This window comes from Phyllopteryx taeniolatus, chromosome 10 (genome assembly GCF_024500385.1).
Source record: "Phyllopteryx taeniolatus isolate TA_2022b chromosome 10, UOR_Ptae_1.2, whole genome shotgun sequence".
Taxonomy (NCBI): Eukaryota; Metazoa; Chordata; class Actinopteri; order Syngnathiformes; family Syngnathidae; genus Phyllopteryx; species Phyllopteryx taeniolatus.
The window spans coordinates 20430024-20450738 of NC_084511.1; the positions used below are offsets into that span (position 1 = coordinate 20430024).

A 20715-nucleotide genomic window follows, 5' to 3' on the forward strand; every position below is an offset into this window, starting at 1 on the left:
GCACTGGCACTATTGGTGCTGCCCAATCTCTGTGCTTTACAAGTGAGATTATGTTTGCTTCTTCAAGTCTTTTTAGTTCATTTTCCACTTTGGCCTTCATTGCAAAAGGGAGGGGCCTGTGTTTGCCAAACTTAGGGGGTACCTCTGGCTTCACAATGATGGACACATTGATGTCTTTGAGAGTGCCTAACTCATCATTAAAGACTTCACTGTATTTGTCCAACTGTTCGCTGTTTCTGGTTTTGTCACATTCAAGTACTTGATCAGTTTCCAGTTAAGTTTTGTTGTCTCAGCCAGTTCCTACCACAGAGCGATGCTCCACGTCCTTTGACAACTACCAGTGGCAGTTTAACAGCCTGCAATTTTAGCTTGAAACTGTCCCAAAACATGAATGTGCTCCCCATTGTAAGCTTTAAGCTTCACCTTGGCTGGTTGTAAAGGAAGATGCAAGAACTTCCTCCAGTATGTTACCTGCGAAATGTGTCTATTTCCATGAGATGATTGACATCATCAATAGAGAATGTGGCCTTGCACTTGCACCCTCTTCAGTACTGACCGTCACTATGGGGAACTCCTCTTGTTCTGTGTCCTCATTTGCTGTCATGTATTTTGTGTCTTCAAACTGATATCTCTTGTTTGGCATTGTGTTTTGATGTGCTTTTGTGCGACAGGCCTTTTTCAGGTGCCCTGTTTTACCACAGTTGTGACAGTTTGTCTCTTTGAAATGGCACTCATTCGCAATATGACTTCTTCCTTTGCACATTTTTGTTTTTTCAGGTCTGACTTTATGGATTCCGCCTGTGCCGAGAAACTCACCATCAGCTCGGCGTACCCGTCGTGTGTCCCTGTCTGACGTTTCCATGCTAAGCGCGATCTCAAAAGCCCTTGCAAAAGTTAGTTTATCTTAAGAGAGTAATCTCTTTTGACAGGTTTAATTGTCGATCCCACTAATGAATCCAAACTCACGCCGAACTCACAGTTAGCTGCTTGCTGCTTCAGCTCTGCTACATATTGGGCAACAATCTGGTTAGATTTTTGGTTGCATTTGTTAAACCGAAACCTTTCAGCGACCAATATGGGCTTCAGCTTTCAAAATGTTCACAATGTAATCAAAGGTTTTATCTTTTGGCTTATCTGGCTGGAACAAGTTTCTTAAAAGTCTGTATGTAGTTACTCCCATTATGCTTAGCAAAAGGGCTGTATACTTTTCCTCATCAATGTCGTTAGCATCGAAAAACTGCTCCAGCTGCTTGACTGTAAGCATTTCATGGCTCATTTTCCGGCTTGAACTCATCAACTCTGCCGATGTGGGCCATTGTACTCACGAGACCCAACACCCTGTGTCTTCGTCCCCCGCAAATTATCCTCGTCGCCAGTTGTAGTATCTTGAATGAGACTCGGACAGCCGGTGAGGTTCTTTTAGTTTCGTTTTTTACTGAGTCGTGAGCAACTGGGACTGGGGGTTTGCGCATGCGCACCGTGACAAGTGGACTGAAATAAACTTAAAAGTCGATAGAGGTAAATACACCACAGGATTCAAACCCCAAACCTCAGTACTGTGACGTGCTAACCGCTCTCCCAACGTCCTGCCATATTTTATTATTTCTCACAAAATATTTAATTAACTCAAGTTGAGAAACAGCTGGAAAAGGTAACGAGGTGAATCACTAAAAATAGAAGAGGACAGTGAAAATAAGAAGAGTGCCTTAGCCATGGGGAGAATATTCACGAGTCAGTCAAGGGAATTAAATGGAGGAACCTTGAGTCACATGTTCATTGTTACACACTTGTGCCTTGATGGTTCAGTGTCTTGCCCAAGGATACTTCAACAGCGTACAGGCGGAGCCAGGACTCAAACCACCAACCCTTCGGTCAGCGGACGACCCGCTCTTAACAACTGCCAAATAATAAATAAATGAATAAATGTCAAATATTGGATATTGGACAGACATTGGATATTGCTGTTTGACTATAAGGGGACCGAGTTTGGAAATTTGAATGTTGAATTGCTTGTATACAAATAGTTAGGTCGCTGGATTGTGAAATTACACAACTCTTTTCCAAAATGTGTTTTTATATGAGCTGTTCTAAATTTTGCCGGATTGTAATGTTACGTACTGCTTCTGCTACCAGCACATACTTGACTGTTTGGTGAAGCTGTCGATATTGGGGAGGGGGGATATTTGTGTTCGGCAGTGTGTCCGCTGCGTGCGCCACATGCACGGATAGACACACCATTGACGAGTGTAACTTGCCAACTTGGTGATGAAGTGCTGTCTCCACGAGTGAAGCACTTGTGTATATCTTTTGTAGCTGCCATGTCACATATAAACTTCCTTAGTGTGTACAAATAGTCACTGTAAGACTTTTTTTTTTTTTTTTTTTTTTTGCTCTGCACTCATGAGACTGATTGTCAGATCATTTTTGCTGTGTAAATGTCTCCAAAGACTGTTTAGAGCATCATTTGATGCAGAATGAAGACAAAAATAAGTGTCTCATCAAGCCATCTTCCATGAAATCAGATGGAATTGCACGCTGTTCGAGCACATAATCTAATAATAATATCTCTCAAAGCAATGCATTTCCCTGCATAAAGAAGCTGGAGCTATCATTAAAAACAGAGGTGTAGTGGTGTATAACTTCAGTATCACTTGCCTCTCTTCTGGGAGAAGGTTCATTGCACTGACTCTCAGCTCCCCGTGAAGTTCAGTAATAGTGCTCGAAATCCCTGCTGTTATTGTCCTTTCATATTATGGCTGCTGGCTGCATTCATAAAGGCCTCACCTCCTGTGCCATCTTTTTTGGAGATAAGACGTTAACTCTTTGAACATCAGAATGCCACTGATTATTTTCCCTCCTCACTTGCCTTGCTCCACACGCTCCATGCCCACTCGTATACTGTTTGCATTACACCAATAAACACATTGTGAGTTCCTGTTTTTTTTTTTTTGTTATCAGAGTTGGATTGTATTTTGCACTCAAGAAACTGTGGAATTGTTAGCACTCTGCTCAGGAAAAGTGCAATGTAATGCTCCTCAAACATGTATATTCAATAAAAAAAAAAACAACAACCCAAAAACCTCTTAAGCCTAAATATATTGATTATTCCTGTGAAGGCGTATTTGAACCACACTGAAAAGTAAGAATAATTACGCTACAAGAATCAATCATAATTACAATGCAATTACCAGTTGATTTTATCCAAAGGATTATTTGAATTTGGAATTCTATGCCTGCTGGTATCAAGGACACCAGCAGATGCTTGGCTAAGGTAGATGCATACATGATGCATACGTGTGTGGTAATTTTCAGATTCACCAGTAAAAGTTTTTTATCTTGCTAACTTTTTCTTGTTATATTACAACATTATTCTCATAATACTATGTTATGACTATTTTACCTCCAGAAAATACAACTTTATTTTTGTGGCATTTGTGAACAGAAATATATACTGCATTCACAGTATACAGTAGCTCAATATCATTTCTGCATTATTCTGCGTTATTCTTGTTGTCAGGACTGCTGACATTCAAGTTGCCTCTTTACAGACACAACAAATTCTGTCGTAGTGCTTTAGTGGAATAGTTCCTACTTTACTGCTGTCTCGCATGCAGCGTTTGTGTGTCAGACCTTATCATGCAAGTCTCCAATTTATATGTGCTGAAAATAATTGTTTCTGCATGCGTGTTTAATGTTTCAGCGTTAAAGTGCTGCCAAATCTCATTTATCAGAACATGCTTTCAAAAGCCCACTGTTTACAATAATTACCGCCTGTTGTTTGCTTAATGTCTTGCAGAGGCCTTTGACTTGGTGCTGCGTCATGGTCGGAACGCTACCCTATCCATGCTCAAGTCGGAGTTCCCCGCTCTTGGAGGTGGGGCACAGAGCTCTGTCGGGCAGCTCTTCCTGGACATGTCGCTTTACATTCTGGGCTCAGACTCCACAGTGGATCACATGGTGGCAGTGATCTATGGCCGCCTCTTTCACATGACATATCGCCGCCTGCTTGGGGGCAGCGGGTCTGTGTCTGAGGAGTGTGTGAGAGAGGCCTGGAAGGACTCAGTAGCCTTTGGACCTTATCCCAAACTGATGATGACACGTCTCTCCCGCTCCCTCCTTGCGACGCGAGTATTTCTTCAGGCGTTGAACCTGGGCATCGAGGTTGTTAATACCACTGACCACCTGCGACCCAGTCGGGACTGCGGCCGAGCCTTGATGAGACTGTGGTACTGCCCCCACTGCCAGGGCTTGCTGGGGCCGCCAGTCTGTCGAGGTTTCTGCCAAACGGTGATGCACGGCTGCCTGGGGGGAGCGGCCGAGGTGCAGCCTCATTGGAAGACCTACGTGGACGGCTTGGGGAAGTTGGCGGCGGCCATGAGCGGCGAGCGGGACATGGAGGCCGTTGTCCTCAGGCTGCCGGCTATGATCAAACTGGCTCTTAAACACGCAGTAAATGCACGCAACCGTCTCAGTAGCGTGGTGAGTCACACACAAACACACACACACACACACAGGCCACAAACCACGAAGTCCAAGTTGGAATTAAAAACTTTTTTGAAAAAAAAGTTTATGAGGGAAAAAATAATTTTACTATCAGTATCAACAGCTATGAGGTAAAACCTTTTATTGAAGTATAAGACATACCAGCTCACCTTCACATTCATTGTTTCCCAATTTGTTATTTGTACAAAGTATCTTGTCTCTCTGTCCTTTGAAACTAGATATTTTCTCCTGCAGTTGAGATTTTCATCTCCCAAAACTATGCAAGCACCTCTAGCGTAGGTTCTGGGATAGATGTTCCGGGTTTGAATCTTGGATCAAGCCTTCCAGTGTGGAGTTTTCAATATTCTTCCTGTGATTCCACTGGTTAATAATTGAAGACTCTGTATAGACTTAATGAAGACCTAATATGCGCCTTGCAATTGACTGGCGACCAGTCCAGGGTGTACCCTGCCTTTCACCCAAAGTCAGCTGGTATGAGCACCAACTCCCCCTAACCCTGAAAAGTGAGTCTCAAAGTGATTTTTCTGGTTCATAATTGGCTAAGAAATATATATTTTTTGGGTCATAATTTGTCTGATCATGTCTTTACCTTCCAAAATAACAGGTCATCACAATCAGGGATTCACATAACAATATTAGTCTGGTTCTCAAAGGAGTACCAGAGGTAACTGCTTGGTGCCCATTTTTTCCCCGAACCTAAAGTACGGAGAGTATGTGTGTAAAATTAATTGATTTACATGAGACCAGCATTATCAGAAAGATCTTTAAAAGACGATTCCAGTGATATAAATGTCATTTTCCTGTGATAAATATTAAGAACGTTACAAACCGAAATTAAACCCGGTGAAAATGCATCAATTTCTAACCAACTTCTTAATAATAAGTCAATAGGGGTCAAGAGTGTATGTGAAACCTCTTCGTTCAATCCGAGGTTCAAACTTTCCTAACTTTCTTCATCTTTATTCTAGTTTCAAAAGGGTGGTATCATTGGAAAGCTTGCTAAAAACAGAAACTGACAACATACAATATTGATGGTAATGTTAATTATTTTAATCCCTTCAAATCAAAGTTACATTAGAAGATTTGGCACATGGCTGACAATATCAGTGCAACCTGAGCATTATTATTTGTAAAGGCATATTAAATTAATAATAATAAAAAAAATCTCAGATACTGATAAACTGTGTAGGTGTACAATCTTGTGTTGTGGCCGGGGAGAGTATATTAGCAGTTTTAAAAGCAACATTTTCAGAGTCATAAAGTGGCTGTATAAAAGAAGTGTCAGAGAACATTATTTTAACAAGCATTTCTTTTTTTTTTTTCTGCAGTAAAAGTCGTCCCAATAGCGGTGACCCGTTATGTGCGGTTTCCACTGCAATAAAAGCGTCAGGTTTGTTCGAGGCCCACAATTGAAGTCAGGGAGAAGTGCTCATGAAATATGGAGGCATTTTTCTGCCACAGCTACAGAGCCGGATGTGTGTTTGCTCTTGTATATCTGGTGAACCTTTCACTCTCACACCCGAAATCCCCACAGTGACTGGGTTTCCACTCACAAGCCATCATTTTTTAATTCACAGGTTGACCTCACTTACTTCGCATCCACAAATCGCTCATGCTCTTTCCCTCTCTCTCTGCGCAGGATCGCCATTTAAAATTAAATACCATTGCAGTTACAGTCGCCACGGATGACTTTAAACAGTGTTCATGGCTCAGACTGGTTCCACTATATAGGATTATAGCTGCTACGTCACTTTGCTGCACGGCTTTGTGACAAGGTCGTGAGTGTGTGTCTAGGCGGGTTAGTGTTCCAGTGTAATCTTGCTGTGACACCCCTTGCTCAGGTGTCATTGAAAGGACAGCACCATTGTTTCCCTTACGGCTTGTTTTGTCTCTTCAAAATGTGACCGTGTCACCTTTCAACTCAACGAAATGAGAATGAGGCAATAGAGACATGTACAGCTGTCGCAAGACAATTAGCTACAATACTGTTCAGTTGAAAAGGATCTTAAGAATCCAAACTGCTTGTCATACCTCTGTTTTACTTGCGACCAAGTTATTCAGAATTTCATCATTCTTTTTCATCGTGACGCTCTTGATTTCATAGTTGCATCTGTCCAAGTGATTTTTGTGTACTAAATGCTAATACTACATTTCACATTACAATATCATACTCAAAATTTACTTAGTGTACAGTAGAGCACAGAGGTGGGATTAAATCAAGTCTCAAGTCATAACCTTCGTGTTTCAAGCAAGTCTCAAGTCAATAAGGGGGGGGGGGGGGGGGGAATCTAGCAATTCAAGTCGAGTCGCAAGTCGAGTTAAGTCATTACTTGGTTTAAGCAAGTCCCAAGTCAAGTCATACAATCTTGCTCCAGTCGCAACATACTGTATATTGGAGTGGTAATAAAATGTTTTTTCAGTTCTTTTTCACAAATCATAGCAATAAAAAAAGTATTCACACCTTATAAAAGTTGAATTCACAGCAAATCAACAAAGATTATGATTGATTGAATTTATTGCAATGAATTGTTTTAAAGTTGTATTTCAAACTCAATTTAACTCAACTTTATTTCTGAACAAACTATGCTGTGTACTTTGTGGCGACAGCCTTGTAACTCCTCTTAAGAGGCTGTTTTCTGTTGCTCAAATATAATTAGATGTGTACCAAATGGGCTAATGGAAAATGAAAGAGATTCATAATTAAGAGAATAATACATGACATACAAATGTTGCCATCCTTCCAAAAAAAAATACAAATAAAATGTGAACAAAATCTGCATTTCATTAAATTTAATTAAATAACTCAGTAAGGTTTATTTATTTAGAAGCACTGACTCTGGACAATTGGCAATTGTCATTAGATTAAATGTTATGTTTTACATATGCTGTGGTCTCAATTTTAAAAACATAGTGCAGAAAGCTTTATCACAGAGCCGACACAACAGATGACATTTTTACGGTGACATTTGAGTAAATACGTCCAGTTCGCTGAAAATGATATTCACACGTAGCTATTCTCAATTTGTACCGTGTACTAATGGTGGAACGCATGTTTGTAAGCACCTTTTTTTTCCCCATCGCCGTGATCGTAATGCAAAGTTTATCCGATACAGCAGACATATAACGCACCTGGCCTCTTCTAGCACCGACTCTTTCGTCATGCCCGCAAACATCTCCGCACTTTTTTTTTTTGTTTATCTCCACAACTGACCGCTAGCAATGGCGCATCACTTCTGTATTCAGCGGTTGGCATTATATTTTAGGCAGTACTTTATGCTCCAGAGTTCACACTGCTTCGCCTCATTCGTTAATGAGAGAAAAAAAGGGAGAGGAAAGGAAAGGTTCAGACAGTCACAAACCATCATCGCCCATAGTTACAGAGTCGCGCCAGCTCTGGGAGAGCGTCATTTTCATTCCCATTGTGTGACTTCGGGTCACCTCCATCCGTGTTCTATGGTTGGGCAGGCAGTACATCACATGTATTGTGTTAGTGTTTTTCCTAGGCATGTCAAGCGCATGTAAAAACTGTCATGTACACTGAAATGAGAAGAAAAAGTTTACTTCAAGACATGGTGGTATGTATGGTAATGTTTAACACATACTTTTATTGGCTAGCTTATTTCAAAAAGTTAAGACATTTTCAGACAAATTGTGACAAAAATAATCATTCGGAGAAAGCAGCGCTATGCATCCATTTTTTAAATTTATTTTTGAGTAAAGATGTCCACATACATTTTGGTGACGATTAACGCAGTTTTGTGACACCAAGCAACGTTAAGCTATTTCTCTAGATAAGCGTATAGGAAAATGTTTTAAGGTCCATAAAATCCCAAATATTGGGGTGATCGTACTGATATTTTCAGAGGTTGAAGTCGCTGTGAGTAGAGATGTCCACATAAATTTGGGTGACGATTGATAGCGGTTTTGCGACATTAAGCTATGTAAATTTTTTTTACGTTAAGATTAACACATTCCGAATACACTTTATTCTTAAACCCGTAGCCTGACTTTGACAAGCAGGCATCTACATCTACATATGAAAGAAAAAAAGTCCTCTTGAAGTAGTAAGTAATAGTTTTAGAAAGTTTCCTCTCTCGGCAGCTTGTTTGGTGGCTTCATGTGATTTCAAGTCTCCCCTCAAGGGATGCTCTCAGAGCCATTACCCACAGTGATAGACAGATTGACTGAGCACAGTAGTGAGTGATGCATCTCGTCTGTGAACACTTTAAACATGGACTCTGCTGGCATGGTGACCATTGTGAGACTGGCGGCCTTCTCCCCCAGCATGTTAACGTTCATTTCTTCCTCTCGGCGCAACTCCAGCATGAATCAACCTATGTTCAGAGAGAAAAGAGAGAGCAGCCAAGAGCCCTGCAGCTCCAATCTTTACCCCTGTCAACTTCCTACCCTTCTCCCAGAGTTTGATGTCATCCACCTCGCTCGGTACATCTCACTCTGAACATTACACTCTCATTCCCTCCTTTTCTGCCGTTCATTCGCTTGGCTGTGAGGGACGATGCATGATTTATGAAGCTCTATTTTTACCAGTTACTCGGGAGAAAGAGGAGCAAAGGAGCAACATAGATGGGGACATAATAGAAGTATGGTGGGGGGTAGGCGGGTGAATCCAAGAGGACGAAGGACAGACGACGAGTGCAGAGGAGACATTCATCACCCAGCCAGGCCTCGGCTCAGATGAAGACAGGAAGTCGGCTGTGACACAAAGATGATGGATTTGGCCGGCATTGTTGGAGATTGTCTGTTGTGCATTGTTTCACACCAGACACAGCAGCAAGCACAGTATAATGCCACGTCTTGTCACTGTGTCGGTGACATTCTTTTTAGAACAATTCACTTTCTTCTATTCTCTGATCTGCTATTGTCTTGCTGTTGTGCAGGCAGATCCAGTCAAGTCCAAATACATATTTCACTGAGTAAACAAAACTGTAGAAATCAGAACATTATTCAGGGCAAGCAAAAAAACAAACAAAAAAACTAAAACATAACAGGGCATAAGACAATTTTAGTAGGAGAAGACAAACTGTTGGCATCTTTGCCACAGGCCTGCATATGATTTTGTTATTCAAGGCACTTATCCTGGCTCTCTTGGTGATTGCCAGTTTGCTCAGATGTGTCATATTGTACTTCACATTTATGCCACTATAAAGTTACTGTTTGCAAATCTCAATTATGCGGAATTTGCACTAAAAGGCACATTCATTAATGTTCAGTGCACATAATCACCTCGTAATTTGATGCATATTGGAAAGTTATGGGTCTTGCCTGTATTAAACATATTCAAATCTTTTTACCATTTCATCTGAACTCAAAGCAGTCTATAAAGTGGAAGTCATGCTTTTAACAGCTCTGAATGGTTCAGAAGTTACAAATCTGAGTCAAAACTATGAAATAATTTTTTTCATACCAGAACACTCATAACCTTGCCAAGTATCTGCTACTCCATTTTTAACTCAGCTGTGAATCGCATCGTTGGCTCATCTATTTTAGTGTTCAGTGCTGATTAATGGCTTTACAACTTTTTTTGGGGTCACGTCTCATTGACTTGTCTAACTGTTTATATACATACACATATCATAAGACATGTTTGTGTGCTCTACGACATGTGGAAAGGCCCTGTCCCTCCACAAGTGCAGCAGGCTGCTCAGTGAAGATAAAACCATGCAGGTATTTCCAAGCACTCCCACTGAGGCACGCCTTATCAGCGGCTACCCTGTAGTCCGTGTTAGTCCATCCCTATGTGACATTTATACCCCGCTAATGTGTCCCTTCCTTGAAGAATTTCGAAGAAATCGGCATGGGTTGATGGAGGGGCGTCTGTGCTGAATCAGTCCCTTCCAGCGTCCCCCATGGCTTCTGAAGTAACGCGCCAACAAAAAGAGGCACATGGTTGCAATCACATTAATCATGGCCGGCGGGAGCACCAACGCTCGCTGCAGGCACAGCGCAGCGGGGACAATTACATGAGAGGGAGATGTAGAGGAAGATGCTCAGACAGAGACAATGTGTGTGTGTGTGTGTGTGTGCGTGTGTGTACATGTTTGGGTGTATGCGTATGTGTTTAGTTTAGGTGTTACTCATGTTATGAGGCCCTATAACATAGCATAAATGTGTGTTTGTGTGAACATGTGTGTGTTCGGAATAGTTAGTGTTCGATATGTGCTTTGTTGTGAGGTTTAATTTAATTTAACGGAGCGAAACCCCCTATTTGCAATATCAAGCGCATGGACATACGTATGTGTGTTTGTTTTTAGCTAAGATATTCCTGATGTTGTGAGGTTGCGGACTTGCCTCCCTTAGGGGACAGAAGGCGGAAAAATGTATTTTTCTGTGTCTCTGTGTGTTTGTATATGTATTACCGGTATATAGCCAGATACTGGTTTGATATTGATACTGTTGTGTGGTTAATTATTTTTGTCTTTTCTTCTTTTATGGAGACTCAACCCCATGTTGAGGATCGCAAGAGTGTGAATGTGATTACAAAAGTTCCTGCTTCCATTTGTATCCGCAAAGGGGAATCCGAGTGTGCCCGTATGACTCTGTCGCCACCATATTCAGAATATGCAATAGATGTCCGGTTCTGATCAATCAGCCTCCATCAGTAATGTGCTGTAGCACTACCAGTCTCTTCAGTTTAAGGAGAGCGAGACACAATTAGCTGCTAACGCTAGATGGCATAATTAAGCCCAGGCCGGTTATCCCCTGGGGAAATTAAACCACCAGCAAATCTTTAAACCGCCAGCTAAACATTAACAACAATTTGCATTTTTATAGCACCTGCAAAGCGTGTGCCAAGTCTCTTATCTCTGGGAGACAGAGGGGGACTCCTTATTTATTATTGTTATGTACATCCCACGTGAAAACACAATGGCATTTATTTAGGGAGCGCGGCAAATGAGAGCCCTCATTTTACTCCCTCACATTTTGGAGTGTTGGGATGACAAACTCGAATGAGGCATGAACGGCTGGCGGATGACACAATGACGTGTTTGTTATGCAAATCCCCACTTTCTTCCCCTCTCAAAAGAAACACACTTAAACAGATGACAATTTGCAGAGGGGCTCAGCGCCGACAGCTCCTTTGGTGGTGTTGTTGCTATATGGAGTGACAATGAACACGCTTACATGCGGGAGCAGGAAGTCGAATGGAAGCACACTCACTCAGTCCCATTTGCCCTTCTCTTCTGCAGGTGAACGGGATGTGTGGACAATCCCCACAGAGGTCCACCCGCTCTGCCGTATCCCCTCTTTTCCAGCATCCCGCTGCCTCTGTGGCCCGCAACACTCGGCCATCGCCCTCAGATCCTGATGAGACCTTAGGGGGGCTCCGCAGGTGAGCAGACCACGGGCTTCTATTTTGTGTGATTTCAGAGCCGGTTTGTTTGTCTGATGAAATGGCACTGTGCTGTTTCATCCTGCTTCTTTTCCCCACATAAGTGGTGCAGTAACAGACCTGAGTGCGCTTTGTAATAATGCCCCTCAGGCCCACTGGCCTCTGCAACACAGTACCTAAATTAACGCCAATTAGCGCAAGAGACATTCTACTTTCTCCCTCCCGCGGGGCTGATCTCATTGACTAGCTTTCTGTTTTGGTCACGTGATGGACATTTTCTTGTTTCACCTCCTTCAGGGAGTTCATTTCCAATCTGAGGGAATTCAGCTCCTTCTACAGTGGTCTCGGGGAGTCTCTGTGCAGCCGAGAGCCCGCTCCAGCAAACCACTCTCTCTGCTGGAATGGGCAAGAAATGACAGACAGGTAAGACGGCGTCTTATTTTCTTGAATGGAAGCGCACGAGACCACAAAGGATTATTTGGACCACACTAAAAGCATTCTATAGACTTCTATAATGCTTGTCCTCATTCGGGTTTTGGGTGTGCTGGAGTCTATCGCAGATGACTTTGGGCGAGAGTCACAGGATGCAATGGGGCAACGTCATTATTTCAGAAGTGTGTGTGTGTGTGTGTGTGTGTGTGTGCATGTGTGTTTGCGCGTGCATGCTCACGTGTGTGTGTGTGTGTTGATCCCATTCCATTGCTCCTCTCTGTAGCAGCCCAACAACTGAATAATCAGCGTCAAACTTGTTGAGCTACACACAGTTACGGTTAAGCATAAGTAGCCAGATAATGAATGGCCCAATGACGACACTGAACACAAAAATTCTGTAAAACATTGTTCTTGCCAGCAAGCTTACTGCACACAAAACGGAAATGTTGTAAAAAGTGATTACATTACCAGAGTCTGAAGAATCTTGAATTTGCGATACACTGCGGCGCACTGCTGAGGTGATCTGAAGGTTATGTTTGCTCCGAGTTGATGAGCTTCACGTGAGCTCTCTCACCCCCCCCCCCCCCCCCCCCCCACTTCCCCACCACAACACCTCCCACCCCCTCCTCCGGGTTGAGAGTAAATCTTGACTTTGGCTCTACAGGAGTATTACTATCAGGCATGCTTTCACCTTCTTGTCATTCAGTTAATTGCTGTTTCCATCATTCTCTCCTTTATCCAATTTTTCCTGTACAACCTATAATATAGTCAATACAATATTTCACTTCACCCCTTTGACACCACGATATTACTTCCCGCTTTTCATCCATGCTTTCACAACATCATTTTCAATTTGACTCATTCTTATAGATAGATGTGCAGCTTGCCTTTTGAAATTATATTTAAAGTTTATTCTTTGCACTGACATGTTTTAGAGGAAATGTGCTCCAGGAGAATTTCTGACCTCTTGTTCAAGAGGGCAGCCGCTGTGAGAGAGTCTGTCTGTAAGATAGAGAATTTAAGGAGACACAGTGCTGGTGGGAGGCAGGGTTGTCCTGGGGGGACGATTACAAGCTGGACCAAACAGTGCGATAGGAACGTGTAGGGAGGCTGCAGCAGAGAGAGAATGATGGAGCGATTACAATACCTCCTGGCAAGCAATTCTCAGTGTCACCTCGTATGGCATGTGTGGCACAAAAACAGCTAAGTACATTTTTATTCCACAAATTGTGCTGGATCATCTTCCATTACTATTCCAGATAGAATCTTCTTCTTGAAATTGTCACACATGGTTCATTTTTAAAATAAGATTTTATCAGGTCCTGGGAGAATCAAGAGCGAGATGCACTATTTCAGGAGTGATCTTAAAGCTAAATATAATGCTTTTTATCAGGCACGTTTACCATACCAGTTCGAGCTAAGATCACAGGAGTAACCTTTTTTTAGAACATCAAACAGCATCAGGCTGATAACTGAGAGATATGACGCTGTGTGATCGCCAAAAAGTGCATATCCATCCTTGCATTCGTGTGAGGGATAAATGATAGAAGAGAAAATGCTTTGTTGAGTCTAAAAATCCAGTACCTGTACTGCGCAAAGATTATCAGTGGTAAGAGTTGGTCAGAGAAAAGAAAAGACACTAGTCCTTATCTCAATGTAAGCCTTATAAGGTGATGCATTATAACAGCAGTGATTTGCAATAGAATCATAATAATATTCAGTCTACATCCTGTAGACCAAAATAGGTTTTTATCACTTGAGGCATATACTGTAGCTAGAGTCCTCCCCGTTCTCTCTCGGACCAACACAGAGACACTAATGCACACTTTTATAACTGATCGGATTGACGACTGTAATGCCCTATTTTGTGATCTTCCTAAAATTAGTATCTCAAGTTTACAATTACTACAGAATTTGGTAGCACATGTCCTGACGAAAACCAGAAAGGGCTAGCACATTACACTGATTTTAATATTGCTGCATTGGCCCCCTGCGTGTTACAGGGTTGATTTTAAGGTTATTTTATTATTTTTTAAATGTCTTAGCAGTCTTGGGCCTGCTCGCCTGTCAGCGCTCCTTTTACCCTATGAACCCATACAAGCTCTGAGGTCCTCCAGCTCTGTTTTTTTAGTCATCACTAAATTTAGGACACACACCTACAGTGAGCCAATGTTCCAGTTTTTCCTCAAGATGCCATCTGTTTTGTGAAGTGCACCAGTCCCTCCTGCTGCAAAACCACCTCACAACATTATACCGCCAGCGCTGTATTTCACAGTTGGGATGGTGTTCTTAGGCTTGTAAGCTTCCCTCTTTTCCTCCAAATGTCATGATGCTTATTCTGGCAAAACAGATCAATTTTAGTTTCGTCAGACCACAGGACTCTCTCTCTCCAATAATTAAAGTCTTTGTCCATGTGTGCATTTTCAAACTGTAATCTGGCTTTTTAAAGTTTCTTTTGGACTAATGGCTTCTTCCTGGCAAAGTGGCCTTTCAGCCCATGTCAGTACAGTACTCGTTTCGCAGTGGATAACGAAACACACTTCAGTCAGCATCTTTACAAGGTGTTTTGCTTTTTGGACCAAAGCACATTAATCCCTGGGACACAGAACCCGTCTCCTTCCTACTGTAAGTGGTATGATGGCTGGAGATCCCCATGGTGTATATACTAACTAAAATTGTTTGAACAGATACCTCCAGGTGTCTGGAAATTGCACCCAAGGATGAACCAGACTTCTGCAAGTCCACATTTCTCTTCCTGATATCTTAGCTGATTTATTTTGACTTTTTTATGATGTTACACAAAGAAGCAGTGTGTTTCCGGTGTGCCTTCAAATTCATCAATACGTGTGTCTCCAATTAACTCAAATGATGTGAATAAAACTATCAGAAGCTTCCAAAGTAATGACATCATCATTTAGGTTTTCCCAAATTGTTTAAAGGCATATTCATTTTACTGTATGTAAACTTCTGACTTTTGAGAATCAGCCAAATCAGCCGGTTTAGTTTTGGATAAATGATCTGATCAAAGTATAACAGTCGAACATTAAGATAAAAAAAATGAATTAAAATAATATAATAAATGTTACATCTGGTAACAAAACAGTCATCTATCACAAGAAGCATGAGCCTATCTCAGCTCCTGTCTGTCATTCAAAGCTCTTGTAACCCTCCCTCCTCAACTCACATCTCCTCTGATCCAATGCTAAATGGATCCCACATCTTTTTCCATTATTTATGTGATAATTACCAGTGGAAAGGGTGGAGATCGTGCTTAATAAGAAGAATAAATAATGAGTAAAAAAACTCATTTGAATTTAATGAAAGGTCAGAATGAGAAATAAAAGTCTGATGAATGGAAATGGAAGGTGAAGTGCGTGTGTGTGGGGCCGTGTGTGTGTGTTAAGGCAGCCAGTGTCCCTCATGCTTTGCCAGGCCATTTTCTCTTGTTAATGAGACGAGCAGATGTACTGCAAGGCAGGTCTCAGCATACAGTAAATGTCCACCAGTGAGACAACAGTTGCACATGGTGCAATTCCAGCTCCTGAGCATTGCTTGTACTCTGTGATTGCTCCCACATTGGAACTTTAATCTATTTCGTGGTGTGTTTAAGGACATGCTTTAAAAGGGATAAGAAAAGCACCAGATAAGACAAACATGTTATAAATCATACAATTTGATCCCGCCCCCCCAAAAAATCAGGCAATTTATGCCACTAATCTCACAAATCATCATGGGAGACGCCAGGAATTCTTGCAAGGGTTCAAGGTATCACTTTTATGATAGTTGACAGTCTTGAAAAGGGACCAAAATAAAGGTTTTATGATGGTAACTGTTTCACCCTGGAACTAATAATTTCCTAAATTAGGGCACACCCATAATTAGGCTGCATTTCCTGCATCATCTCTAAATGATTATCTTGTGGTGTGAGGTGTGTTACGCACTCATGATTTTTCCTCCCTTATATGTCTGGACAAAAGGTTGGAGCCGAAAAGTGTAAATGTTAAACCTGTTCAATATTCATGCTCGCATATCCTAATGTATGTGGTCAACACCGAGTTCAGCTGAGTCACTGGCTCTATGCTTGTCATGTGTCACTTGTGGGGTTTGTCACGTTTGAGAAATTGGTTAAGATTTAAAAAATAAAAAATCAGTGTGCATCCAACATTCGAGGTTCCACTGTAACTCCCCATCGGCTACTTAAGTAAATGTTATTGTGTAACTGACCTACAAATGTAGGGGACCGCTCCTTGGTTGTTAATTTACATGACCTCTGCCCCTCATGTAAAACAAAACCAAGTAGAGAGGATGTAATTTACATAATCACCACGGGATGGCAGTAAACTCCTAGTTTTGGTCACTTCACCAGAGACGAATGACCAACGAATGGACCACGTTTTCCCCTTTAGTTTTAGCAGATCTGTACTGTCATTATAATGGTGGACCCAGTCTTTGGTGATAGGACTTGTTTTGAGTGTGTGCCCCAAAGCCCTCTATTGATCTGGGTTAAAAACATTTATATAACTGTTGGTCTCATTTGCATGATTTTGAAAATATTTTCATTGCTGTTTCAGTGGATTTGAGTTGATCCTATTGACGACGTGCAGCAAAGTGGACTTTGTGCCAGTTATTCTAAGTAATTTGGTTCATTTCCATAATGCATTGCTCTTGCTGCCTTGTCAGGTTTTTGGGGCCCAGTCTGAAGCGATCACACTCAGGTTCTGAATCCCGAAACAACAAGCCCCTTGAGCCTGTCATCAGTCAGATGATTGACAAACTCAAGCACATCAACCAGGTGAGCACAATGATTATTATTTGTTTTAATAGGTAAAGTGGGAATTTGTGTATTTTGTGTGTCTACCTATCTGTGAGCCAATGTCATCACGCAGGTGTTGTGTGGGGTCAGCAGAGGACAGGCGAATATTTGTCGATTGTATCAGTGTTAGTGGCAAGAACCTGCAAAAAAAACATTTGTGTCTCAACAGAGACACACATTCACAACAGTGTGGTCAGTGTACGACACTTGCAAGGGTGATGGGGATTGTTTTTGACATTCCAAAATTATTTGCAACATCCACCGTAAGCCCCAGGTGTTATCAGGGCCGGAGAACTATTTTTCATACTGTCATCGCTATGGAAACCACCTTTTGGAGTGCGGACGGCAGGAAGCAGAAATGGTCACACCTAGGCTCAAAGTTAGCAAGCAGATGTATCATGCAACGGCTCTGGCCAAATTTCCTGCTTCCTGGTGGTAGAACTTGTAGCTGTCAACATGTTGAATTACAAACAGCCCTCCCCCAAACAGACACTTTTGCCTCAAGTGTTTCTGGGTGTGCGTATGTGCCGCAGGCCTGTCTTGGTGGATTACAATGCTTCACTCGGCTTTAAACAACCTGAAAGATCCAAAGAGCAGCTGCCGACCCTCTCAGCTCCTCTGACAAGCAGAAACGCTCAAGAAAAAATACAGAGGCTTGTGGTTTCCGACTATAATTTTCTTTTTCAGTATTACTTCTTGCTTAGTCCTGCCGGACAGTCAGGCTTCATCATAGTTGGAAGTTTGTCCCCTCCCTTTCTGTCTTTTTTATTTTTAACATCTCCCACTCGTGACTCAATTTAATCTCCATTATGGTTCATTAGGGTTTATTCTTAACTGTATTGGGAATATTAAATGTAGTCGGTTACAATTACAAGTTACTCTGTTGAAAATGTAAAGGTAGTTTAACTATTTCAATTGTTTTTTCTTTACGTGCCCTACGATTGGCTGGCGACCAGTCCAAGGTGTACCCCGTCTCACGCCCAAAGTCAGCTGGGATAGGCTCCAGCTCACCTATGACCCTAATGAATAATTTGATATAATTTCCTTTGCTTAACCAGGTAAGGCAATTGAGAACAGTTTCTCATGCTAATGAGAACAATGGCTGTGGAAAATTATAATAGAACAATGATAAAAATGACCTCTTCAATATTCTTGGAGTTTGCAGCATCAGAAACTGATACAGTATTTTAGTTGTCCAATTGTACTGGAACTTGATAATTAAGTTTGCATGATGTTATTATCTATTTTAGTTGTTGTACAACAAAGTTATAATGAACACACACACACAGACGCACACAAACACACACAATCCATGTGAACTATTTGCCACGGAGTTCATGTTTCTGATTGATGACATTTGGCTTTTGTTAAGATGACAAAGCTAATTATGTTGCAGATGTGTGTGTGTGTGTGTGTATGTGTGTGTGTGTGTGTGCATGCGCACACGCTTCACATGAGGATATTGTTTGATTCTGTTTAAATAGGGGTTGGGCGTGGGCGGTGGCGGTCTGGTGCCCGTGCCCCTCAGTGGCGTCTACCTGGTTGGGTCCCCTCCTGGATGCGCTCGCTTTTCTGTCTTTTCTGTCCGGCTGCATTTTCAATAAACATCAGAATAATACAAAAATATATATATATATGTAAAAATAAGCAGAGGGAGTATTTCAAACTCCCCTGTTGCACAGCAAAGCTGTTCCAGCACAAAGGCATACAGATCCACCATTCTGCGAGGCCATGCAGCTGAACAGGACAGGTTTAAAATAAAAGAAAAAAGAAATAGGGATTTTTATAATGTCCAAACTCCTGTTTTGTAAGCACTGCTTCTCAGTGTAGTCAAAAGACTAGCGTTTAGGGGGTCTCCTGTCTCATGTTCATGAGCCACTGCCCTCCTCACCCTACTCTACTGCAGGGTACTCTCAAGTATGGCTTTGCGTTACCATGACGACGACCGTGGGGAAGCTAACATGTGGCTAATGGCTACTCCTTAGAAGTGCATCCGAGCCACCATAAAGACAGTAAAAGCATCGATTGTATTTTCGCCCGTTAAGGCAGCACTCGGCATCAAGATGCCGAATTCACATTGTCAGTTAGACACAAGGACAAACACAAATACCAGACTATAACCAAACTTGATTGTGACGTCACATTCACTTTTCTGACATATACAGCTCATAAATAATATACTTGGTTGTGTAAATTCACACTTGATGGGTAGCCAGGCGCTCAACAGGCAATTATTTGGATACAGGCAATTAAAAAGTCAATTTTCCATAGTATGTCCCCTTTCAATAAGATATGCAAATGCCATACCAGCCATGAATCAAATATGTCGAATGAACTAAATGTTATTTGATTCTGCTTAAGAAACATTCACTACTCCTGATCCTCAAGAATTGTGGTTGGTTAAAACAAAGTCAGCTGATGTTGGATAAGAGACTCTCTGGACAGTCTGCCAATTAATCAATAAAAACATTTTCAAGAAAGGAGGTAAACCTGTAAACATGCTTTATTGTCCCAGGAAATGTTTATTGAAAATATAGAGTATTTTATCAACCCAGCTGGTCAGAGTCTGCGTGTTGTAAACATCCTCTGGAGAAAGTGGCCTTGTTTAGTTAAAAGCAGTTTTACAAGGTCTCCGCCTCCTCACCACTTGGCTTCGGATGGTGCAGGTCTGAGAGCAAATGGACTAAATAAGAATCTGATAGGAGAAGAAGAAGGCCGCAACTCACACGTAATTACTTTCATCTGCCCCCGTTTATGCAGCATGTATGAGGAGCTCCCAACAACACAGATAGCATGTGTAAATGTCCCTGGAAGTGGACCAAAGGAGTGCCATGTCGAGTCCACATGGCACTGCTTAAGTCTCATGATGCTCTGCGTGATGAATGTGTTTCACATTCAAGACACGGGTTACACATAGTAGTCTTTTTTTTTTTTTTTTTGTAACTGAATTCGTGTAAATGAGAAAGTCAATCATTAGCCATTTTTACACTGTATTCCAGGTAAATTGGTGCGTCATAGTGTAACAGTTTCAATACGAATTGGCCGAAGTGGCACATTGCCGACCGAGTGCGTGTTCACACAGCAGTTGGGGCTAGCCACATGAAGATGATTAGATGTGTGGTGACATCATCCCATTCCCATTAACGTCTCATTCCAAGTGACGCATTCGAGGCGGTGTGGTTTTCAGTTTGTCATGCTGCTATTTTGAAGAGGAAAACTAACTACCAAGCCGAACTGAGCCAAGCGATACTGCGCAGTGTGAAAGCGACTGAGACTATGGCTACATTTACATGAAAACAAACACATTTCTTTTATACGTATGACAACATTATCAAAACAATCCATTTACTATAAATGAGGCTTCAAAAATGACAGAATGATGTTAAGCCAATGTCACTTTGTTGAGAAACACAATGCACATATGCAACATCTGCTAATCCTCCACTGTCTTTTCTCTCTTTATGAACTGTATGCGTTTAGGATTGCATGTATTTATGTAAGTAAAGTGACACCCCTGGACAGGAGTGCAGTCAATGTACATGTCAATGTACATACATAAGTAAAAATACAAGAATACGTTTGTTTTCGCAAACAACCAGCATTTAGAGAACAATGT

At 41.7% G+C, this 20715-nt stretch overlaps 1 protein-coding gene across 2 annotated transcripts in view; it reads left to right on the forward strand.

Moving 5' to 3' along the window:
- Positions 1–20715, forward strand: part of gpc3 (glypican 3) — a 116602-nt gene that overhangs the window by 60950 nt on the left and 34937 nt on the right. For both annotated transcript variants that reach the window (XR_009790609.1, XM_061788464.1), the window contains exons 3-6: positions 3797–4479; positions 11712–11854; positions 12152–12277; positions 16967–17078. Coding sequence is in view for 1 of the 2 variants with exons in the window: in XM_061788464.1 (XP_061644448.1) it covers positions 3797–4479; positions 11712–11854; positions 12152–12277; positions 16967–17078 (1064 nt within the window). In the remaining variant the exon portion in view is untranslated. The remainder of the gene's footprint in view (positions 1–3796; positions 4480–11711; positions 11855–12151; positions 12278–16966; positions 17079–20715) is intronic.